Source organism: Bos grunniens, chromosome 3 (assembly GCF_055505025.1).
Source record: "Bos grunniens cultivar Pamir isolate PY7600 chromosome 3, Bosgru_T2T1.0, whole genome shotgun sequence".
In the NCBI taxonomy this organism is placed as follows: Eukaryota; Metazoa; Chordata; class Mammalia; order Artiodactyla; family Bovidae; genus Bos; species Bos grunniens.
In genome coordinates this window covers 113998814-114023953 of record NC_141167.1, presented here as the reverse complement: position 1 = coordinate 114023953, position 25140 = coordinate 113998814, and the positions used below count along the sequence as shown (strand labels likewise).

Genomic DNA, 25140 nt, shown 5'->3' with positions numbered 1-25140 from the left:
TCTCCCGGCTTGTTCTAAGGGCGAGCGGTTGGGGCAGAAGAATGGTAAGGTGAAAACTTGTTCTCCCTCTGGTTGGTTGAAGAGGGCGGTTTTGAGTCCAACGGCTCTAGAAAAACCGAAAGCATTAGAGCCATGGCTTCAAGGACAGAGGTTTAAAGTTTTATTATTTTAGTCTTGAAACATGAAGGCTGTGTTTTCAAAATTGTGATTAAGAGGGGTGGTCAGATTTCTGTTACGGAGTGGACCTAGGGTCAGAGATGATGGTAAGAGACAGTGTTGTGAACCTTGGTCACGGAAGTAGCATTGGTGGTTCAGTGGTAGAATTCTCGCCTGCCACGCGGGAGGCCCGGGTTCGATTCCCGGCCAATGCAGCCTGCTCTTTTCCTTCAGGGTACCCGCATTTTAACATTTTTTTCTGTTTTTTTTCTTTAATTCAACTTCTAAAGTGGATCTTCATTAAAAAAAAAAAAATCCTATTTGAGTGTAGTTGTTTTTAAATGTTTCTGCTGCTGTATAACAAAGTGAATCACTTTTACATTTACATATATCCATTATTTTTTTTAGATTCTTTTTCCATAAAGGTTGTTCTAGAGTAACTATACATCCTCAAAAAGAAGGAACCTATTTTTATAACCCAAGAGGGAGAGAAGCTGTCAGCTTTAAATTCATTCTCTCTCAGTGTTTAGGCTGCCCAGGCCTGTGTGTCAAAAGTCAGGATATTTTAGGCAAGGCCCTGCAAAAAAGGGTGCTCACTTCAGAAAGAAAGATGTGGCCTGGCCTGGGGTCTGTGCCCTGTAGTTCAGGGACTACCTTGTCCAAGCTGCTCCAACTTTCTCTCCCAGCCCTCAGTAGCCTCAAAAGCCCTACACATCTACCCCCAAGAGTTCCAAGTTCCAAGAGTCCTACAGCTTCTAAAACAAGCTGTAGAACAAATTATACAGTGCAGTCCAGTTGCGGTATGTACAGATCTGTGACACCAACTACTTGTACATCCTTGAACAAATCATTTCAACCATCTGGTTCATTGCTTTCTCAGCTTTAAAATGAGGAGATTGAACTTCATCTTTTCTAAGACATTCTATAGCTGTAGAAGTCTTTGGTTTCATCCAGGAGCAAAAGAGGATTCCTGTTTCCCCTAAACTATGTACCTGCTCTATATCTGAAAAAATCAAGCTTCTGTTGATAAGAAAAAGAGGAGTGATCTGCTATGTCTATCCTATGGTGCCACATATACTTTATTCATTTTAACCCTTAACAACAGTCCAGTAAGGAGCCTTAGTGTGCTAGATATCGATGATGCTTAAAAATATGTATGAGTCTCCTCTTTTCAGCCTCAAAAAAGGATTGCAATTGCATGCCTCTTGAGGTCAGGTCGTACAACTTGTTTCGATTAATGAAATTTAAGTATGTGTATGTTACTTTTGGACAGAGTGCATTTAATTACTGTCCTAATTGTTACTGTTCTCTTTGCCTTCTTTGGCAATGTGTGGTAGTTGGTGTTAAAATCAAAGTATAGTATAAACCTGAGCCATCCCATGAGAGAGAGCTTCCTTAGGAAGTCTTCCACGTATATAGCAGAAAATGAGTGAGAAATAAACCTTTGATGATTTATGCCACTAAGATTGTATTTTTACAGCATATGAGCTTAGTATACTGGCTAGAGCTAGTCAAACAGGGTTATCCCCATTTTTTTTCCAATGTGACTAGCCCCAGAAACATAACTCACCCACAGTTCTACCTTTGATTTCGTCCCTACTCCAAGTTAGACCTTCTTATTTTTCTTTTTTCCCCAGTTACTATAGTAAAAGCAATATTATCTATTTAAAGGGAAAGTGCCAGCCAAATAGTGTGCTCTGAAGACATCAGATTCCATAAGCATTTATTAAACATCTACTATGTTCCAAAGACATTATGCTTCCATGTATGTTGTTACACTTTAACCTCACATGATATCCCTGGGGAGGGAGATAAAGTTATCAGTATTTCACAGAAGAAGAATCTAATTCATAGAGTAGTTAAATGAATTCTTCAAGACAAAGCACCTAGCAAATGGTAGAAACACAAATCCAAGTTGTTCAACTCTCTTTTTAGTATGCTTTCCACGGCTACTGTACAGGATTAGAAAGTCCATTCAATTAGAGGGCAGTAGGTCCAACTAATACACTACTTTACAAGATGTGATGGGTGAAAGTAAAAAATGAGTTTAGACAGATAACATTCAAAACTGAAATGAATGTACTAGTGGGATATTTTGGGTAGTATCTAATAGGGTGTTCAGTAGTACTGAATTGGACTTCTGCTTCTGGTAAGATGGAGTAGATGTACTTTTTAAAAAAGTGTCTGATTTTGAATGCTGAAGAACTTACTGATTCCATAAATATGTATTGAGGGTCTTATCATGTGCCAGACCCTGACCTTGACTCTTAAGTATATAGTAGTGAACAAAACAAAGGCCCAGATCTCCTGGAGCATGTTTTAATGAGAGAGGGAGTAGTCAGTTGGTGATACATCCATGGGGGAAAAAATACAGCAATAAACAACTGAACATATTCAGCTGGAGATGAGAACAATGGGGGAAAATAAAGCAGGAGAGCAGGATTAGGAGATGGTGGAGAAGTGAGGTTAGGTTGAATGACCAAGGAGACCTCACTGATGAGGTGATATTTGAGTAAAGACCATGAAGAAGCATGATGTGGATATCTGTAAGAACATTTCAGAAACAGTAAATAACATAAACCTGTAGCAGAAGTATAATTGAAGTGTCCAAGGAAGCAAAACAGAGCAATAAATGAGGTCAGAGAGGCATTGAGGAGCAAGATCATGTAGTACCTCGTAGAACATTGCAAAGGCTTTAGCTATTACTCTAAATGCAAGGGGGAAGCTATTACATAGCTTCCAGAAAAGAAGTGACAGATACAACACACATTGGCTGTTGTGAGAATAGACTGTTGGGTGACATGGTTGTGTGCAGGAAGACCAGGCAGGAGGCTGTTGCAGTAATCCAAGTAAGAGAGGATGGTGGCTTGGATCAAGATGCTGCCACGTCCACCCCCCTCCTGGGGCTGTGCCATCCCTCCAGGCAGCCCCGGCCCCCATGAGCCCTTCTGCAGCCTGTGAGAAGTGAGAAGATTGTTGGATTTACTTTGAAAGAAGCACCAGGATTTACTGAGGCTTCATATATTTGAGGAGCCTCTAGCAAAGAGCTGGGAGAACACATTCGCTGTGAGTCCATGTAGAGCTGGATGGGTGGGGACTGTGCCTTAGCCTTTGGGAAATCAGTGAAGGGAGGGATGGAGGAGCCTGGTAGGCTGCAGTCCATGGGGTCGCTGAGGGTCGGACACGACTGAGCGACTTCACTTTCACTTTTCACTCATGCATTGGAGAAGGAAATGGCAACCCACTCCAGTGTTCTTGCCTGGAGAATCCCAGGGACGGGGGAGCCTGGTGGGCTGCCGTCTGTGGGGTCACACAGAGTCAGACACGACTGAAGTGACTCGGCGGCGGCAGCGGCAGGGCCTGTTACCTTCTACTTGATCTGGAGATCACAGGTCTTTTCTTTCCCTGGAGGCTCCTTAGCCCAGGTTATTGTCAAAGTGAGGCCAGGGAAGAGGAAAGTTATGGACTGAAGAGTTGCTGCCACTACTGCTGTTACACCATGGAATGAAGGGTCATTTGTCCTGAGGGTCTTGGCTCCATCTGACTTTGTTATTCTTCCCGTCTCCCATGGAGCTTTGAAGGTCTCTCTGCACTGAAAAATACAGGCCTGTGTCCACTGCCAAAAGGAGTCCCATCACCAGGCAGAAAGTGATTTGATACCAAGGTGAAAAGATGAGTGGAACTGCTGGACCTAATCGGAGAGGCAGAGGGATAGGAAAAATTACAGTTGTTAAGACAGAAATTTGGAACAGTCATGTCCCTAGTGAGGAGTCTTTGCAAAGCAACCCAAGCCAAGGCCAGGAGCAGACAGCTACCCCAGGAAGTCTTCAGCGGATCGCTTCGTCTCTCTGCCTTCCCAAATAAAGTGCTGGATCGGCATTTCCCAAAGGATGACCTCAAACACATCTGTTCTGCAGAACATTAAGAAAAGTTATAGAAGAAGAAGGGTTCTGTGGTTACCTGAGTTTAGCAAATGCCTTACCAGGCTCAATTTAAAAGTTTTCTTTGAGACAGGGCTTCTTGAAGCCTTTGGTGTGCATTATGAATATAAAAGGAGAGGAAAAGAATATGTAGTGTGTTCTGCATTAATTTGACCACAGAACCCTTCATTCTGAAAGGGCTCTCAAAGAGTTATGTGATTGGGGAACAGCCTTTGGGCAACATTGAACTCGGGAATACACAGATGACATCAACACATCTTCACTCACCACCTCCTCTGAACCCAGGGCTGGGTACTTACTAATGAACATCAGGCTGGCATAAATAATCTGTGATACCGTCTGAAAGGACATAATATGGATTCCACAATGTACAGTTTCTCAAGAACAGGCGGAAGTCTAGTTCTTTATGTGTAGAGAGAGGTTCTAATGCCAACATGGCTGCAGCAAGCTAAGAGTCGATCCTAGGGTGAGAGGCTCAGTAGGGAAACGCAGCAAGCATTAGACGCCGGGAGAGACACGTGATAGAGTGGTTTGAGTGAGATGCAAAAGAGGGAGAATGGCAATGTCTGGGAATTGGATATGGAGCTTGAAAAGGTGGATTTTGTCCCCTGAGAGTTAAAACACCAAATAAATGACACCCATTTCTATAATCCCTGAGAAATGACCGGGAACACAGCTTCACATTCATACAACCATCAGGCCAAGCTAGGACTTTCAGGGTTCCTGTTTATGTTAAACAGGCACTCCCAGGAAAACAAACATTCTGGAGTCCAGAAGATTAGTAATCCCCTCACTACCCATCTTTCCAAGGTGTACATCTCCTTGAACAACCTTCATTCCCATCTTGGACAGTGATGTTCACTGGCTGTGATGAGTGTAGCATCTTCCCGATAAACGCTGTGCAGTGGTACTGGCCGCTGTGACTGAGGTTGGCGAGTGGGATAGAGAAGTTGGTGCGCTGATAGGAAAATATCTTGGATTTCCCATCCTGGTAGAACGTGATCTTATTCAGAGGTTGGTTTCTCCAGCTGTGGCACCTCAGCATGATGGGCTCCCCTTCCTGGAACACGAGGCTGGGGGTCTGGAGCAGCAGCCAGTCTGAAAGACACAAAGGGACCGCAGGACCCGGAAGGTCTTGACTCAGATCTGAGACCCAGACCATCCCTCCAGGGGCCAGTGTGTGTCGGGGGGAGTTTAAATGTGGACTCACACACCCCTGGTCTCTAATTCTGGCTCCTTCGTGTATGCACCCTGTGATCCTGGGTAAATAATTCTTTCGGACCTCAGTTTCTTCGTATGCGGAACTAGTCACAATAGTACCATTAGCTGCACTGTCTACAGTAGTTGCTGGCACACAGTAGGTGTTCAGATATGCTTGTCTTCTCGTTCCCATCCTGGGAGACACAGCTGCAGCCCTTCTGGCCCAAGAGGCCTCTGCAGGAGGATACAGGGGACCCGGAGTGCAGTCACTTTCCCCGAGGGAGGTGGGGGAGAAGCCAGTCTGAGAGAGAAGACAGCATGGGAGGGGGACGCAGCAGAGACCTGTGTCCTTGGGGAGAGTCACGGGCACCGACAAATATTGGTTTACTTGGTGCATGTTAGTAAACGTGGAATTCAGTGGGGACTTTGTCTCAAGGCAGCAGTGACATGGGTGGGCCATTAGCCGGCTGTGTATTTTTTCTCCCAAATTTAATTTTTTTACTGCGGAAAAATATTTAATTTCTTTGTTCCGTAGGGAATAGAGGCTTAGGTAGCTACTTCTAATCCTGATCTCAGCCCACACCGACTTTTTTCCTGAAGTTATAGGACAGAGCAGAGTTGAAATTGGAAAGAAAGGGTAGGAAACAGCAGATACCTTGGAAGGGAGCAGGGAGATAAGAAAAAATGACAACAGTCACACGTGTGCCAGTCAACCACACTTAGACCCTTCAGCAAATCATGACACCAACCAAGTTATATTTATGGAAGCCACCTCAATAAGAAGCCCATGCACCTCAACTAGGCACTAGCCCACACACAGCAACGAAGACAGAGCAGCCATAGATGAATAAATAAATAGAAATTTAAAAGACACAAGTTTCACCTCAGTTGCACAGACAGGGGACAGGGATTAGGGAAATGCTGATTCTCACCAGGACCTCATGTGGGAGGCAGTGGTATCTCCACTAGCAAGTGAGGAAACTGAGGCTCAAAGGTGAATGAAATCATCATGTTTAGATGGCTAGTAATTCCCAGGGCTAAGGAAATGGCAACCCACTCCAGTGTTCTTGCCTGGAGAATCCCAGGGACGGCGCAGCCTGGTGGGCTGCTGGGGTCGCACAGAGACACGACTGAAGAGACTTAGCAGCAGCAGCAGCAGCAGGATTCAGTTGTGCTGTGTCTGTGCATTTGACTCTGCCATAAAAATGGGAAGCTTTCTATGAATTAGAGATTTTCTTCTGCTTCTCTCACACCCAGATGCCTGTTGGTGGCCTGGTCACCTTCTTGCTCAATCAGCACCAAGACAAAAGAGCCCAACATATTCTGAGAAATCTCTTAGGAACTTCCACCTCACCACTCATACTAAGCCGAGGAGGTGGGTTGAGAAGGGAAATGAGTAGACCAAAACCACTTCAAACAACTCACAGCCGTGCTTTCCAGTAAGTAGGCGACTGCCCTTTCCTAAAAACCTCTGCATGGAAGCAGATTTCATCTCCCCTTGTTCTCCCAGACTCTCCAGGGCCTCCTCCACTGACCGGAAATCACATCCAGATGCACAGGGTCGCTGAGGCTGGTCTGCTCCCTCTGGCACCTGTAGGATCCACTGTCATTGCTGCCGGCCCTAAAGCTGTAGCTGGGCTGCTTCTGGGTGTGGATGGAGCTCCCGTTATGGAACCACGTGGTGAGGTTGCCTGCAGAGAAGCTGGTCCCCTGGCACATCAGCGTCACGTGATCCTCCCTGAGCACATTGATCCACGCAGGCTGGATGCTCACCACAGCTTTTGGGAGATCTGCTGAGGGGCAGAGAGAGGAGGCAGCATGAGGAAAAGGGACCCCAAGGGCCTAAGCAGACCCCAAATCTCAGATGATGGAAAACTGTGGCCATGCTGCAGAGATCAAGAGAAGAACCCAACCCAGAACAGGTCCACACCTGAAGGCAATTCCTCCAACTCATGTAGCCACACAGGGGCCCCCAGGAACCCAGATTCTCTCAGGGAGGAGAGGAGGAGGGGTAGGGAAATGGGAGAGGGGGCAAGCACACAGTCGAGAAACACAAGTACACCTCGCCCAAGGAGCTCTGCCCAGTTCCTTCTCTCTGTCTCTATTTCTCTTTCTCTCTCGAACTCACACTCACAGACACACACACACACTACACATACATCCTTTGGGGAATCACTTCCCCCACCCTCATAAACTGAGGCATTTGGACACTAGTGGATAAACTGTCTTCCCAGCTGGATGAAGACAAGTGGGGCCACCTGGTGGAGGTGCCAGGCTGAGAGTCAGAGGTCACATTTCTCTTCTGACCTGCTTCATTCCTTATCCTGTAGAATAGACCTGTCCTGACACCAAAGCACAGATGAATCTCTATGGCCTCAGGAGAATCAGAAAGAGTGAGAAAGGCCAGAAGGCCAGTCTAGGAGCTCTGGATTCAGTGACCCAGGAGAGCCCCACCCCCTACCAGCCCTGGGTGGTGGAGAGGTTAGTGGTGCTGAGAAAGGAGTGCCCAGCAGTGTTCACCCCACCCAGCCACAGTCAGTAATACGGCCTCCTCTTTCTGTCCAAGGGAACAGGCCCTGAAGCCTTCAGATACATGAAAAATGGACAATTTATCAACCCATGGGGATAATCTAAGCAGATCATGTGATTCTGCATGGCTTGGGCTCGTGGCTTAGTTTGGAAAGAGGAAGCAATTGAGACAGAGGACAGTTATTTTCTATGACAGAATCTGTGAAGTCTCATCATAACAGAAGCAGGAGGGCTGAGGCATCTGTGTCCCTTGGCTGCCCACCCCTGGTGGCTTCAGTGGAAGGGAAGCAGGAAGGAGAAGGGGGTGCAGGGCTTCTTGTGGGCGCAATTCCTCTTTCCTGGCTCTACCTCAGTCTTGGATTGCTGGTGCCTCCAGAGTTCCTCCATACAGGGTGCAGGGAGCAGAGAGAGCTGGGGGACAGAGGGGATGTGTTGGAGTACTTACCACATTTCCCAGGAACAGGAGCTGCAAGAGAGAAAGCAAAGATCAGCCTGGTGTTTGGATATGATGATTCATCATTACAAATAATCACATTGTGAAAGGTTGTTGCCGAGCCGTGAAAGATGCCAGGACTCTTGGCCTCTGGAGGAGAGGAATTCAATCCAGGCCAGTGACAAGGCATGATTGCTCAGAGCTTTTGTGTAATAAAGTTTTATTAAAGTATAAAAGAGATAGAGAAGGCCACTCCTTAGACTGGTCTTCTGACATAGACATCAGAAGGGGGCAGAAAGAGTGCTGCCTTGCTAGTTTTTAACAAGAAGTTATATTCCTATCAGCAGCCTGCTGATTAGAGGAAGGAAATGTCTCAAAACTCAGAGAGTGGTACCAGGCCCCTTATTCACAACGCGCATTTTGAGGTAACATTGGCACAAGGTGAGTCATCCCAGGCCATAAAATGATTGACATGAATCTTGAAGAAAGGCAGATTTCCAAACAAATACATAGTCTCATTAACATAGCTTAAGAGAACATTTCCATTGGGAAAACACACTGGTCTGTTGAGCTCTTATGGGTTCTGAGTGTTAGGCTAAACCGACTTGAAGAAAGACAGTCCAAGGTAAATACATAGTTCATTAACATAGCTTAAGAAAAACATTTCCCTGAGAAAAACGCATTGGTTAGCTCAAGGTTTGAGAAAAGTTAAGTTCAGGTGGAACCCGGTGTCGTCATGGCAACACAGAATTTTAAGGGAAACCTTTTAATTTTGTATAGAGAAGGGGAATACAATCTGACACTTGTAGTTTCCTCCTGCCATTTAAGAGAGAAATAAAAAAGTGTCTGATACTTGCAGCCAGTCCTCCATGTGGGGGCCCCTAGCCTTCCTGCCTGTTACCCTCTCCCTTGCAAATCCCCTTCCCTCTCTCGTGAGTCTCTTGAGGTCCTTTAACATCATGTCTGCATTTCGTTCACCTGTGGTGTTCATGCCTTAACTTGTTCAGCTGCGTTAACAAAATTACCACACAGGGGCCAGACTGATATCTTCATAAATTTACTGTCACCATATTCGGAAAGACACTAAACTGCAGTTCTCACACTTGAAGACGTTTGCTCTGATTCTCTTGGTAGTGATACTGATCTTTTCCTCTCTTCATGCTTGCAGTGCAAGGAGGCATTCTTGATGTCTCTGGTCCCACAACTGATGCTGCTGGAGTTGCCTGGCTAACATATTTTCTGATCTCCATCCCTGAATAACCCAGACTCTCGTGCGCTTTTCCCCAGGGGACTCTCCTTTCACAGAAAGAGAATAGGCCCTGCTGCCTGAAGTGGCAGGCCCAGAGGATGGCCTCTGCTCCCCAAGGCAGTTTTTATCGCTCCTTCATGCCTCTTATTGCTTAAGACAGCATCGGCCCTCTGGCCTAAGATTTAGTCCCAGTGAAACATACATTTCTAAGGAAGGTGAACACCTTGGCCATCATCAGTCCTTCAAGTCTAGGTCACTGGACATTCCTCAGGCCTGGCTCAGCTGTGGGAGGTGGCAGATTACCAGGGGCCTTAGTGCCCAGTGTCATTGGGCAAAATGTTTGAAAAGCCCTACTTCTGCCAATTTCATCATTTCCCAAGGCCAGCAAGGTCGTCAGAATGTGATTTTCATCAGCCTGCCTTCACCCTCCTGACTTTCCTGATGTGCTTCCCACTGCAGCCCTCATCCTTGCCTCTGGCTGTAGAGAGGTTAGTGGTGCAGAGAAAGCGGTGCCCAGCAGTGTTCACCCCACCCAGGTGCAACCAGTGTTACCACCTCCTATTTCTGCAACAACCCAGGTGGCAGCAGCTGACTTAGAGAAGCCCACCTGCCCATCGTCCTGATCCACTGTCCCTGCTGTGCCCCCCACTCACCCAGGAAGAGCAGAGCTGTCCACAGTAGCATGTGGCCCCAAGGATGCCAGGGCGTGCAGTGAGCTCGGTTCCTCCTGGCAGCAGGGAAGGCTAGGAATGAGGGGATCCCCATCACCTCCTGGAGCGAGCAGGTTGCTCTGACAGCCCTGCACGACAGGCACTGGCTTCTCTCGAGGCCTGATAGATTCCACCCAGTGGGCAAATTCAGGAGTCCAAAAGAGGAAGTGAAAAGAAGTGTTGCTTTATCATTGGCTCCTCCCCTTCCACCCTCTTTGCTCTAGGGAGTTCCCTCCCAGAAGATTCAGGGCTTCCCAGAATGAATCTGGCTCAGTCCCACTCCAAATTCACAGAAAATGTAGAAACTGGGAAACAAATTCTCCTCGTCCTCTGGGGCCACAGCTGTGCTCAGCCCCAGGGAGGAAGAGGGGAATGGTCACCCCTACTCAACTCAGAACTCCCTGTCTGTCTCTAAGGCGATGGAGGAGAGTGTGCCAGGGGACTCCCCATCTTCTAGATCCATTTAGAGGTGCAGACACTGGCGTCAGACTCCTCCTGAGACTGAGCAGAGGGGCTTGAGGCCACCTTTCCCCATCATTTGATTGCCTTTATTATCATAATCCAGACTCCGTTTTGGATTGTGGAACCAGGACAGAGAAGTGTGTCAGGGTGGCGATAGAAGGATCATTCCCATCTTTTATCACCCTTTGTCTTTCTTGTACTCTTCCCTCCAACAAATATCTTCTGAGCAGCAACTAGTGCCCTGGTTCTTTATCTTTCTCACCCTCATTCCCGTCACTGTTCCTATCATTATGGCATGGTGAAAGAGCAGGGCTTTGGAGCTGTAGTAGTCTAATTTTGAATGACAGGTAGCTTCTCAGAACTACAGATTCCTCATCTGTATAAATGAAGATTAATATATCTATCCTTCAAACAGGATTTCTCAGCCTCAGTACTATTGACATTTGGGGCCAAATAATTCTCCATGTTAGGACCTGTTCCATGCATTATCGGGTGTTTAGTAGAGTCGGACATGACTGAGTGACTTCCCTTTCACTTTTCACTCATGCATTGGAGAAGGAAATGGCAACCCACTCCAGTGTTCTTTCCTAGAGAATCCCAGGGACGGGGGAGCCTGGTGGGCTGCCATCTATGGGGTCACACAGAGTCGGACACGACTGAAGCAGCAGCAGCAGCAGCAGCAACATCCCTGACCTCTACCCACTAGATGCCAAGTGACATCCCCTAATCGTGAAAATAGAAATGTCTCTAGACTTTGACAAATCTGCTTTTGGGGGCAACATTGCCCCTGGCTGAGAACCACTGCACTCAAGGTTTTTGAAAATTAAAAGATAATTTGTGTGCTAGCACCATCCTTTGTGGGTATCCAATCAACACCAGTTCCCCTTTTTTGCTTTCTGTCGTCATCCTTGTCACCGTTTGCTCACCCTCAACATCCCCAGAACAGAAAATGCTCTGGGACCTCTCTCGGGGCCCTTTGCTGGGGCCTCTCTCCCAAATGCTTTCTCAGGAAACAAGCTGTAATATTCTAGAACATGATACTGTAAAACCTGCGTTTACACTCTGCGGTCTTCAGAAACCTCAACTACCCCTTGGCCCCATCGGCTAAGGCTTTACTACTGGCCCCACTCTACCCCGCCTCCCACTCCCAATCTACCTCCAGCCCTTATCTGATTCTTAGGTGAATAAGTTTCCTTAACCAGTGACAAAGCTCCAGTGAGCTGACATCAACACTTTAAAAGCTAATTTAGGAACAACTTGGTGGTCCAGGGCTTAAGGATCCGCCTGCTAATGGAGTAAACACGGGTTTGATTCCTGGTTCGGGAAGATTCCACATTCTGTGGAGTGACCAAGCCTGTGCACCACAACTGCTGAAGCCCACGTGCCCTCGTGCCCATGCTTTGCAAGTGGAGAAGGCACTGCGGTGAGAGGCCCATGCACTGCAATTAGAGAGTAGCCCCCACTCGCAGTAACCAGAGAAAGCCCATGCACAGCAAGGAAGACCCAGAGCAGTCAAACAAAAAAGGAAAGAAACTAAAAATAGAGTAATCATATGATCCTGCAATCCCATTCCTAGGCTTATATATATCCAGAGAAAACCATACTTCCAAAAGATATATGCACCCCAGTGTTGATTGCAGCACTATTGACAGTAGCCAGAACATGAAATGGTGCATATATACATTAGAGTATTATTCAGCCATGAAAAGGGATGAAATAATGCCATTTGTAGCAACATGGATGATCCTAGAAATCGTCATATTGAGTGAAGTAAGTCAGATAAGGACACATATCATATGATATCACTTATATGCAGAATCTAAAAAAAAGTGAACTTATTTACAAAAGAGAAACAGACTCACAGACTAGAGAACTTATGGTTATGGGGTTAGTGGGGAAAAGGTGGATGGGAGGGAGAGCTTCGGAGTTTGGGGACTGATGTGTACTCACTGCTATTTTTGGAATGAATGGCCAACAGGGACCTGCTGTGTACCACAGGGAATTGGGCTCAATATTTTGTGGCAACCTACATGGGAGGGAAGTTTGAGAAAGAATGGATGCATGTATGTGTGTGGCTGAATCACTTTGCTGTGCACCTGAGCTAGCACAGCATTGTTAATAATCTATAGTCCAATATAAAATAAAAAGTTAAGAAAAGACATCAGTTCAGTTCAGTCACTCAGTCGTGTCCAACTCTTTGCAACCCCATGAATCGCAGCATGCTAGGCCTCCCTGTCCATCACCAACTCCCAGACTTCACTCAAACTCACATCCATCGAGTCAGTGATGCCATCCAGCCATCTCATCCTCTGTCATCCCCTTCTCTTCCTGTCCCCAATCCCTCCCAACATCAGAGTCTTTTCCAATGAGTCAACTCTTCGCATGAGGTGGCCAAAGCACTGGAGTTTCAGCTTTAGCATCATTCCTTCCAAAGAAATCCCAGGGCTGATCTCCTTCAGAATGGACTGGTTGGATCTCCTTGCAGTCCAAGGGACTCTCAAGAGTCTTCTCCAACACTACAGTTCAAAAGCATCAATTCTTCAGTGCTCAGCCTTCTTCACAGTCCAACTCTCACATCCATACATGACCACAGGAAAAACCATAGCCTTGACTAGATGGACCTTTGTTGGCAAAGTAATGTCTCTGCTTTTGAATATGCTATCTAGGTTGGTCATAACTTTCCTTCCAAGGAGTAAGCGTCTTTTAATTTCATCACTGCAGTCACCATCTGCAGTGATTTTGGAGCCCAAAAAAATAAAGTCTGACACTGTTTCCACTATTTCCCATCTATTTCCGATGAAGTGATGGGACCAGATGCCATATCTTCGTTTTCTGGATGTTAAGCTTTAAGCCAACTTTTTCACTCTCCACTTTCACTTTCATCAAGAGGCTTTTTAATTCCTCTTCACTTTCTGCCATAAGGGTGGTGTTGTCTGCATATCTGAGGTTATTGATATTTCTCCCGGCAATCTTGATTCCAGCTTGTGTTTCTTCCAGTCCAGCGTTTCTCATGATGTACTCTGCATATAAGTTAAATAAGCAGGGTGACAATATCCAGCCTTGACGTACTCCTTTTCCTATTTGGAACCAGTCTGTTGTTCCATGTCCAGTTCTAACTGTTGCTTCTTGACCTGCATATATAGGTTTCTCGAGGCAGGTCAGATGGTCTGGTATTCCCATCTCTTTCAGAATTTTCCACAGTTTATTGTGATCCACACAGTCAAAGGCTTTGGCATAGGCAATAAAGTAGAAATAGATGTTTTTCTGGAACTCTCTTGCTTTTTCGATGATCCAGCAGATGTTGGCAATTTGATCTCTGGTTCCTCTGCCTTTTCTAAAACCAGCTTGAACATCAGGAAGTTCATGGTTCACATATTGCTGAAGCCTGGCTTGGAGAATTTTGAGCATTACTTTTCTGCATATGAGATGAGTGCAATTGTGTGGTAGTTTGAGCATTCTTTGGTATTGCCTTTCTTTGGGATTGGAATGAAAACTGACCTTTTCCAGTCCTGTGGCCACTGCTGAGTTTTCCAAATTTGCTGGCATTAGCATATGTTTAATGACACACCTTCAAGTACCAGGAGAGTTCTGTCGCCAACCATAAAAGGTCAAAAGGTTGACAGTGGCCCAATTCTTGGAAATCTCTGCTCCTTCCCTGAAACAGATGGAACAATCCTCCCACTCATTAGCTTAGGCAATTACCCAGCCCATGAAAACTAACCACCATCCATATATGGGGGCCTGTAGCCTTCTGAGATAGCCCATACTCTGTGTGTGAAGTGTGTTTCTTCCAAGGCTGTTCTCACATTTTGAAATGGACTGCATTGGGAGAAATTAGAATGTATTGTTAGTCTTTCAGTTATGTTCAACTCTTTGTGACCCCATGGACTGTAGCCCGCCCGGACTCCTCTGTCCATGGAATTCTGCAGGCAAGGATACTGGAGTGGATTGCCATTTTCTTCTCCAGGGGATCTTCCTGACCCAGGGATCAAACCTGGGTCTCCCACATTGCAGGCAGATTCCTTACCATCTGAGCCACCAGGGAATGTGGTGGTACATGATCTTGATTAAAAGACCATGGGTTCAGGTCCCAGTCTGGGGTGCACAGTTTCACTACCACTTGCTTCTCTCCTCCTTTACCAGTGCTCAGTAAACCAACTTGTTGCAGGGAGGGACACCCCTTCCAGGGTCCAAGAGTGGGCTCTTGTCTAACACTTGAAAATGAATTGTCTGAGGAGACACGCGTTTTGACAAAGCAAGAGACTTTATTGGGAAGGGGCACCCAGCTAGGCAGAGAGCAGCAGGGTAAAGGAACCCAGTGGCACACACATGGCTCAAGCAAGATGAATTCCAGCAAGGAGGATTCTGGGATGTTGGTAAGACATATGGACTGGTGTCTCCTCTCTCCTTTTGACCTTTCCAGAATTCTTCTGGTTGGTGGTAGCTTGTTAATTTTCTATTCCTTACCAGGACTTCCTGTTGTTAAGAGAATTCATGCAAGTTGGCTACTTTGGGGCCGGGCAGGGCAGGCAGTGTTTGTCAGTGTTTCTCCTATCAAATCCTGTATCTGAATTGCCCTTTCATTCTGAAGAGATCTTAAGACTGTAAACAAAAGTCTGCCAAGTTTGACCTTATTTGACACCCCTTATCTACCCTTAAAGGAGCAGGAAATGGCAACCCACTCCAGTATTCTTGCTTAGAGGATCCTGTGAACAGAGGAGCCTGGTGGGCTGCTGTCCATGAGGTCGCACAGAGTTGGACACGACTGAAGCAACTTAGCACTTAGCATTAGCATCTACTCTTAAAGGGAGGCTGCCAAATGGGCCCCTTATATGGTTGATGAGACTCTGATAAACTGCTATTAGTTATTCCCCTAAACGGCCAAGGCAAACTAAAATTAAAATTAATGGGCAACCTTACAAATTCTGATGGATACTGGAGCTTCACTCTACTTTAAACCCCTCTTGCTTCAGAGCCTCCAGAAGGGATCCTGAATGAAGTGGCAGAAGACACTGAAGGGTGGGAATTCTGACCGGAGTCAGGATCTTCCAGGTCTCTATCCTATAAAGTTGGAAGCAAAGAAGGGTTTCCAACCCCTCGTGGATAAATTCCTAAGGCATAGCCTCTTGGTGCCCTGCCAGTCCACACGTGACAATCCTGTTCTTCTAGTTGTTAAGCCCAATGGGGAATATAACAGGGCACAAGACCTTAGACCAGTAAATGATGCAGTGGTTCCTGTACATCCCCTCGTGGCCAACCCTGATTACATATTAACTGAAATCACTGAGGATGCTAAATGGTTTATTGTATACCATCTCAAGGATGCCTTCTTCTACATCCCACTTCATTCCTTATCACTCAGGTTGAACACAGTAATATACCTGAACAGTATTGCCTCCAGGGTTTCAGGACACTCCACACCTGTTTCCCCAGGCCCTGGGAAAGGAACTAAGGGAAACACACCTAGAAGGAAGTGTTATTCTACAGTACATAGATGATATTTTAACAGGTAATCCCTCCATGGAGTCCTCAGATCAAAATACCATTGAAGTATTAATTCAATTAATTTCCTTGGGGCCTAGGGTTACAGAGTCTCTCAGAAAAAGGCACAAATCACAAAGCAACAAGGTAAGTATCTGGGATATATTATAAACTCTGGATATAGACAGTTATCTCCAGATTAAAAAAAAAAACTATATTAGGCCTAAGCACTTCGAAGACTAAGGAAACATCTCCATAGCTTTTGAGGGATGGCAGGATTTTGTACAGTTTTGATTCCAGGATTCAGGCTAATGATTAAGCCCCTGTATGAAGCCACTAAAGGCCCAGATACAGAACCACTGGCCAACTGGAGGCGGCCTTATCAAGTACCAGCCTTTGCTCCTTGACTTCTCAGAGTTAATCCTCAAAACCTGCCATACTCTTAACCCCGCTACCTTAATGCCTGTTGAAAGCCCAGAGCTAACACATTCTTGCCTCCAAACCCTTGACAAGGTCTATGCTCACAGGTCTGACCTAACAGACACAGGCCGTAGAAAGTCCTAAGGAAGAATGGTTTACTGATGGCAGAAGTTTTGTTAGAGACGGTCAGGAGAGCAGGGTATGTTTTTGCGGGCACTCATAGCATCATAGAAGCAAAAATCTTGCCACCTAACACCTTGGCCCAAAATGCTGAACTGATAGCTCTAACCCAAGCCTTAATCCTAGGGAAAGGAAAGATTATAAATATATACCTAGTCTCAAAATATACCTTCCTTGTTTTACATGCCCACACAGCTATCTGGAAAGAGAAAAGACTTCTAAATGTAAGAAACCCCCCTGTAAAGAATGAGGCTGAGATTTTACATCTCATAGAAGTGGTCCAGAAACCAAATCAGGTAGCAGTCATCCACTGCCTTGAGCACCAAAAGGGAAATTCTCAAATTTCCCGAGGAAATGACAGAGCAGATCAGGAAGCAAAGTAAGCAGCCCTGATGCCCATAAATGAAATGGCTTTAATCTCACCCCTTACCCCTTCTAACATTATACCCAGCTACTCAACTTCCAAAGAGAACTGGACATGAGATAGAGGGGGAACTAAGAGAACAGATAGTTAGTGGCACATAGATCAGAAATGGCTCATACTTCTCTCTGAACAATGGAGAACTGTTAAAGAAGGGCTACATGATTCTCTCCCTCTGGGGAGAGATGCAATGTCTATCATTGTTTTCTGACTTTTAACAGGGAAAGGGCTCCTGGAGCAAATGAAAAGAGTTACTCAAGCCTGTGCCCTTTGTGTCACCCATAATCCTGGGGGCAATGTCAAGCCTCCCTCTTTTGTTAGCCCAGTCCAGCATCATGGGACTTATCCAAGACAGGACTGGCGAATAGATTTCACTCTGATGCCCTCTTTCCAGGGCTTCAAATACTTATTAGTCTTTATAGATAACTTTACTGGATGGATAGGTGAATAGAAGTCTTCTCCACTAGAACAGAGAGAGCAATTGAAGTGACTAAGACAATCCTAAAGGAAATTATTCCTAGATTTGATTGCCCCATCACTTTCAGAGTGACAATGGACCTTTGTAGCAGAGGTTTAACATTCAGGCAGAAGGGCAGGGTCGCCTGAGGCAGGCTGTTATGTATGAATGATCTCTTGTGATCTTCCACAAGAATGATCCCTCAGCCTGCAACAGCTTGAAGTGGGGCTTCCATTCCCAGCCAGAGATTGAGACCAGGTTGTGGTGGTGAGAGCCAGTAGACCAGTGGTCAGTGACAAGAGCCCTGGCCCTTCAGCTTTGCAGAAAAGAATTCCCACAAAGATGGAAAGTAGTGAAACAAGTAAAGTATTTATTAAGAGGGAAAAAATAAGGACAGTATGTGTGGATAGATACATGGGCAGGCTCAGAAGGAGAGTCCCTGAGTCTCACTCTCATAGTGGTTTGAATTACTTTCATAGGGCATTTCTTCTGGGTTTCTTTTGGCCAATCATTTGATTGGCTTGGTTCACAGTCCATATTTGGTATATCTCAGGATCTTCCTATGTGTGTGCATGCATCTTTAAACCTAGATGGGTTTTACTGAAAAAGCATGTGGATAGCCTGGCATTAATTACCATCACTCCCCTTTGACCTCCCAGGAGTTTTCTGCACATGTGTGGTTGAGGGGATCTCCTGACTTCTGGAGGGAGAAATATTTTAAACCAAAATGTCTTTGTTCAGGATGTTCAATGTCTTTGTCAAATGTCTTGTCCATCTGTGGATGACTACAGGAAGGAAGAAATTAACACATCCCTTTCCTGAGGCTGCCTATTCCAGGAAATATTTGCAAGACTGAAAGTGAAAGTGAAGTCGCTCAGTCTTGTCCAACTCTGCAACCCCATGGACTGTAGCCCACCAGGCTCCTCCATCCATGGAATTTTCCAGGCAAGAGTACTGAAGTAGGTTGCCATTTCCCTCTCCAGGGGATCTTCCTGACCCAGGGGTTGAACCCAGGTCTCCCGCATAGCAGGCAGATGCTTTACCTTCTGAGCTACCAGGGAAGCCCCTTTGCGAGGTTAACTGCCTTTTAACTACTTCCTCACCTCCCCACTTCTCTGTTCTATAGAAGAATCTGGCATCCAGACTCCATAAAGGTGGCTATTTTGAGACATTAGTCTGTCATCTTAGTCAGTCAGCTTTCCAAATAAAGTTGCATTTCTTGCCTTAATACTTTGTCTCTCCAATTTATTGGCCTGTCTTGCAGTGTGCTGACTGAGCTTGGACTTGGTAACACTTCATTTTAGAGATTCTGGTGGGTTTAAATAACTAATCGATTGGTCTACATGGTTTTCGTTTTTTCTCATCCCGTTCTTTAAATCCCTGCTCTTATATAGTAAATTCACAAATAAAAAGTGAGGCCCCAAACCCCTAGGCACTCACTCTCAACCCCAATAAATGTGTTAGGGGAAGCACACTGACTGAAACAGCCCACCCTGGCCAGGCACCATAGTGACTGTTTGTGTGAGTCATTTTATGACAGGAGGTCCTAGTAAGGAAATGGAACTAATGAGCCACCGCCAACCGGAAGAGTTCAGGAAAGGTCAAAAGGAGACACCACATGTCTGACCACCTCCCAGAATCCTTATCACTGGCATCCATCTTGGCTGAGCAAGGCATGCACCACCAGGAAGGACTCTGAGTCAGAATGATTGCCCAAAGACAACCAGGAAACTAATCCCATTACCATAAAACCCGAGACTTTGAGACCCATGGCAGAGCTGTTCTCCTGGGTTCCCTTACCCTGCTGCTCTCTTCCCACGTGCCCTTTCCAATAAAGTCTCTTGCTTCACTAGCTTGTGTGTCTCCTCGGACAATTCATTTCTGAGTGTTACACAAGAGCCCACTTTTGGGCCCTAGAAGGAGTTTCCTTTCTGTGACAAAAGCAGTACTCCAGGCCTGTATGTGTCTCCCTATGACCTTGTTGTGTGGCCCCAGGTGTGCTGGTAATTGCTAGGTCTTGTAAATAGTAAGGCTCCATTTTTTTCAGTTTGCTGATAGTTACTGCTAAAGGGCATCTTGCAGTTATGTCAGGGGAAGCACACTGATTGAAACCCCCCACCCTGGCCAGGCACCATAGTAACCATCTGCATGAGTTGTTTTAAGACAGGAGGTCCTGGTAAGGAACACAGAACTAATAAGCCACCACCAACCAGAAGAGTTTGGGAAAGGTCAAAAGGAAACACCAGGTGTCCAACCGCCTCCCAGAATCCTCTCTGGCATCCATCTTGGCTGAACAAGGCGTGTACCACCAGGAAGGACTCTTGAGTCAGAATGATTGGCTAAGGACAACCCGGAAACTAATCCCATCACCATAAAGCCTGAGACTGCAAGCCAAGTACGTGGCAGAGCTGTTCTCCTGGGTTTCCTTACCCTACTGCTCTCCACACAGGTGCCCTTTCCCAATAAAATCTCTTGCTTTGTCAGCACATGTGTCTCCTGGGACAATTCATTTCTGAGTGTTAGACAAGAGCCCAGTTTTGGGCCCTGGAAGGGTTTCCCCTTCCTGCAACATTTATAAGAACTAAAAAAGTTGGTCCAACTGTCACGCAAGTGTATGTTCCTTGGTTCTTTGTCTCATCACAACAAAGATTTGGAGTGATGGACATTAAAGCCCCCTCGGCATGTCACAGCTCTCGGGTCTTGGATAGACTGAGTTATAGCTCTCAGGTCTCAAAAGGACCATGTTGTAGCTCTTAGACAAATCAGCGTTACAGCTTGGTGTTACAGCTCTTTTATTTTATTTTATTTAGAAGATAGCAGGAAAATCAATCTCTGAGGCGTAAGGGCACATCGATCCAAATACGTGAAGGGAAGAGCGCCCCAGCCCTCAGGAAAGAGCGAGAGAGAGAGAGAAAGCTAGCTTTGGCTGTCTTTTTATGTTTATCTCTCCCTGGGCCTGTCCTATGTAAATTGGGCCAGCCAGGAGTGTTGTTTGTTTTACCTGAGGTCCTCACTCCAGTCCTCGGAACTTTTGTTCTATTTTCGAGGGCTTTCCCCTTCTTTGTCTTTTAGCCACTGCCATTTTGGACTCCTTTCCCCTATTCTACCTACCTAACACAACCACAACATTAGTTGTTGGTAGCCTGAGACTAGCACAAAACAAGGTTGCGCACCATTTATAGCTGAGGTCCTACTGTTGCCAGCTCTCAGGGGAATTAGCTAAGTATCTTGGAGACTTTTGTGAGTGGCTCTAGATCTTGGGAGAGCTATTATGTTCTGCATCCTGTTTTTTAAGGCATTCTCCCCTAAGCCAAATGACACTATATACCCAGAGAGAAGAAAAACATTCCGAGGAGAAACAGCTATGATCTACATACAGAACATAAGATTCTTTTTTTTTTTAAGTTGAGCAATTCCATCTTTTATTTATTTGTTGTTATTGAAGTATAGTCGATTTAAAGGTTTTTTTTTTCATTTCTATCTCAGTTGAAGATTTTCTCCTGATTAAAAAAAAAACAACAACAAATTGAAGATAATATAGTCAGACCGGTGGGTCAGACAGCCCTTTGGAGTATTCAGGTTGCAATGCATTTCTTTAAGGAATTAAAAACAACTGTTCTTGTAAGAACTGAATGCAGCTTAAGAAACAATTTCCCTTCATCTTGAAAGCTTGTAGGTCTTGTAGAAATCTGGATTTAGAAAATAAAATTCCTCCTTGGAGAACTTGCTTTCTTTCCTTGGTCTTTAAGATGTAAATGTACACCTGGTCTTCTCCAGGAACTCTTATCTAGCCCATATCTTTGAAATGCAAATCTCAGTGAGGTAACTTTTATTAGAAAAAAGGAAAAGATACTTGGAAACTAGGTAGATGAAAAATCTTTAGGGTTATCACAAATGTTATGAAAAAGATATGCCATCTGAGCAGGTAACTTTAACTTATTCCATCCACCAGAAACATAATTTTGATCTAACTGTCTTTTTTTTTTTAAAGTAAACTAAAAAAGTGAGTTTTTATCAACTAAAAGTGAGTTTTGCCTTATCGTAACCAAGCAGGACCCTATGGGGCATTCCTGGGACAGGCCTTCCCCCATATCCTCTGCTTTAGCTTCCCCCTGAAGTACTTAGATAACAGTATTTGATATACATTTCCTGAATTGTTTAGTTAGGGGAACCACTGACCAAAACTGCCTGCCCTGGCTAGGCAAGATAGTAGCCACTGTTGCAGTGAAAAACGAAAAAAAAAAAGAGTGAGTTTTTAAACGTTCCTTTCCTGAGAGCAAAGAAGATAAAACAGTGAGCAGGCGGGAACATTCCTAGTTTTTTTTATTTTTTTTTTTACTTATTTTTATTTATTTTTTACTTTTACCAGATGCCATGATCTTAGTTTTTTGAATGTTGAGTTTAAAGCCAGCTTTAAAGAGCTTTCACTCTTCTCTTTCACCTTCATCAAGAGGCTCTTTTTGTTCCTCCTCGATTTCTGCCATAAAGGTGATGTCATCTGCATATCTGAGGTTGTTGATATTTCTCCTGGCAATCTTGATTCCAACTTGTGCTTCATCCAGTCCAGCATTTCACATGATGTACTCTGCATGTAAGTTAATTAAGCCGGGTGACAATATACAGCCTTGACATACTCCTTTCCTGATTTGGAACCAGTCTGTTGTTCCATGTCCAGTTCTAACTGTTGCTTCTTGACCTGCATACAGATTTCTCAGGAGGCAGGTCAGGTGGTCTGGTATTCCCGTCTCTTGAAGAATTTTCCACAGTTTATTGTGATCCACACAGTCAAAGGCTTTGGCGTAGTTAATAAAGCAGAAGTAGATGCTTTTCTGGAATTCTCTTGCTTTTTTGATGATCCAGTGGATGTTGGCAATTTGATCTCTGGTTCCTCTGCCTTTTCTAAATCCAGCTTGAGCATCTGGAAGTTCACGGTTCACATACTGTTGAAGCCTGGCTTGGAGAATTTTGAGCATTACTTTTCTAGCATGTGAGATGAGGGCAATTGTGTGGCAGTTTGAGCATTCGTGGGCATTGTCTTCCTTTGGGGTTGGAATGAAAACTGACCTTTTCCAGTCCTGTGGCCACTCTGAGTCTTCCAAATTTGTTGGCATATTGAGTGAAGCACTTTCACAGCATCATCTTTTAGGATCTGAAATAACTCAACTGGAATGCCATCACCTCCACTAGCTTTGTTTATAGTGATGCTTCCTAAGGCCCACTTGACACATTCCAGGATGTCTGGCTCTAGGTGTGTGATCACACCATTGTGGTTATCTGGGTTATGTTGATCTTTTTTGTATATTTCTTCTGTGTAATCTTGCCACCTCTTCTGAATATCTTCTGCTTCTGTTGCTGCTACTGCTGCTAAGTCGCTTCAGTTGTGTCTGACTCTGTGCGACGCCAGAGATGGCAGCCCACCAGGCTTCCCCATCCCTGGGATTCTCCAGGCAAGAACACTGGAGTGGGATGCAATACTATTTCTGTCCTTCATTGTGCCCATCTTTGCATGAAATATTCCCTTGGTATCTCTAGTTTTCTTGAAGAGATCTAGTCTTTCCCATTCTATCATTTTGCTCTATTTCCTTGCACTGATCAGTTAGAAAGGCTTTTTTAATCTCCTTGCTGTTCTTTGGGACTCTGAATTCAAATAGGTATATCTTTCCTTTCTCCTTTGTCTTTCACTTCTTTCCTTTTCTCAGCTATTTGTAAGGCTTCGTCAGACAACCATTTTGCCTTTTTGCATTTCTTTTTCTTGGGGATGTTTTTGACCACCACCTCCTGTGTAATTTCACGAACCTCTGTCCACAGTTCTTCAAGCACTCTGTCTATCAGATCTAATCCCTTGAATCTATTTTTCACATACACTGTATAATCATAAGGGGTTTGATTTAGGTCGAACCTGCATAGTCTAGTGGTTTTCCCTACTTTCTACATTGTAAGTCTGAATTTTCCAATAAGAAGTTCATGATCTGAGCCACAGTCAGCTCCCAGTCTTGTTTTTGCTGACTGTATAGAGAATAACAGGGGTCAGAGTTGCCTGTCTGATTTAGAAACCGGGATGATTGGGTGTGGTTTTTTGGTCATCCAAAACAGAACATGGATTTCTGATACTGGTTAATAACATCCGAGGAGAGCCTCGTGCTCAGGAATAGGTATAGCATGTCAGTTCTGCCAGCACTCCTAGTTTCAAGGCTTTGGGCTAAATCATAATACCCTAGGGCAATTTCTAGATCCCGGTTTTGTCAGATCAGTTCTGACAGTGAAGGTTACCCCACATCATGAGTTGTCCAGATTTCCTACAGACACCCTTTTTTGGGAGTTGCTTTTAAGACAGTTAAGGAGGATCACTTGGGTAACGTTAGTCAAGAGAGAAAATAAGGGCTTGGGTGGGATGCAGATGTTATCATGGGAGTAAATATAGACAGCTATTGCTGATGCCAAGGTGTGAAGTTTTTCTCCCCTTTTACCCAAAAGGCCATGCCATGACCAGAAGGTGTGCATTGGGTGATGGCATGTAGCTGGGCTGGAAGGGTGGGCCATTGATACCCTGGGATAGGTTGGACATATCCCCAGCTTCTGTCATTAATTCAGATCCAGTAAGGGGTGGTCAGGTTGAGTTGAGAAGCAGTGTGGTTTGCAAGCGTATATGCATCATCAAGGGAGAGATTAATAGCTGTGCAGGGAGACATGATCAGAAAGAGAAGGAACATCATAGGATGCATTTACTTATCTGAGGGAGATTTAATGGTGTTCCTCTTGAACAAGGTCTCAGGTCTTCAACAGGTTCGCAGGAGTAGTTGTCCTCTGGCTTTGGAGTCTAGTCCCCATCTCCGCCTCCTGTAGACCATAGGGTTTTATTCTAGAATTGTGGACCCAGGCAGATAGACCCTTCACTTTTACACTGGTTGAGGCTACTACGACTTGATGGCCCTGTTCATTTCTCGAACAGTGGGTTTGGACTCCCTTTCTCTTGCCTGGTCTTTACTAATACTTTGGTCCCTTGGCTGTACTTGGGGATTTTTCAAGTCCTCCTGTGGTCTAGGGAGGACCTGTTCTCCATATCATTGGAGTTCTTGTTCAAACCTTCCCAACTCAATTATATGTTTTAGGAATGCATTGGTGTCTTCATCAAAAAACAAGTCAGAAGTTAAGAATGGACATCCATACATCATTTCATAAGGGCTTAATAATAGTGGTCATTTGGGGGGCTGCCCGTACCCTCATGAGGGCTATGGGTAGCATATGGATCAATTTATTATGTGTTTCTTGACATAGTTTGGCCAGAGCCCTTTGAAGAGTCTGATTGGCTCTCTCCACCTTCCCTGAGGCTTGAGGCCACTAGGATGAGTGGAGGCACTATCTCCTTTAGCAGAGCTTTACAGACTTCTGTAGTTCTCTTTGTCCCAGTAGGGAATGCTTCAATCCATCTTGTGAATGTGCCAACAAAGACTAGCAAACAAGAGAACATTTGGGTCTTTGTCATGGCTGTATAATCCACTTT

General features: G+C 45.1%; 1 protein-coding gene and 1 non-coding gene across 11 annotated transcripts; one reads left to right on the top strand and one right to left on the bottom strand.

The window, feature by feature from the left end:
- Window positions 1–300: 300 nt before the first annotated feature.
- Window positions 301–371, top strand: TRNAG-GCC (transfer RNA glycine (anticodon GCC)). Its single transcript has one exon. It is a non-coding gene; the product is annotated as a tRNA-Gly (tRNA).
- A 1491-nt stretch (window positions 372–1862) lies between these two features.
- Window positions 1863–24483, bottom strand: LOC147377028 (low affinity immunoglobulin gamma Fc region receptor II-like). Of its 10 annotated transcripts, none has more exons than XM_086393769.1 (6): window positions 10162–10380; window positions 8272–8292; window positions 6833–7087; window positions 4929–5195; window positions 3972–4067; window positions 1863–3847 (listed from the first exon to the last, which is right to left on the bottom strand). In XM_086393769.1, the coding sequence occupies exons 1-6, from the start codon at window positions 10271–10273 to the stop codon at window positions 3669–3671; spliced, it is 930 nt and encodes a 309-aa protein (XP_086249895.1). In that variant the 5' UTR covers window positions 10274–10380; the 3' UTR covers window positions 1863–3668. The 10 variants fall into 10 exon arrangements, with proteins under 10 accessions (XP_086249895.1, XP_086249894.1, XP_086249896.1 ...); XM_086393768.1 differs by having other exon boundaries at window positions 6833–7090; window positions 10162–10379; XM_086393770.1 differs by having other exon boundaries at window positions 3972–4062; window positions 6833–7090; window positions 10162–10379.
- Window positions 24484–25140: the final 657 nt, after the last annotated feature.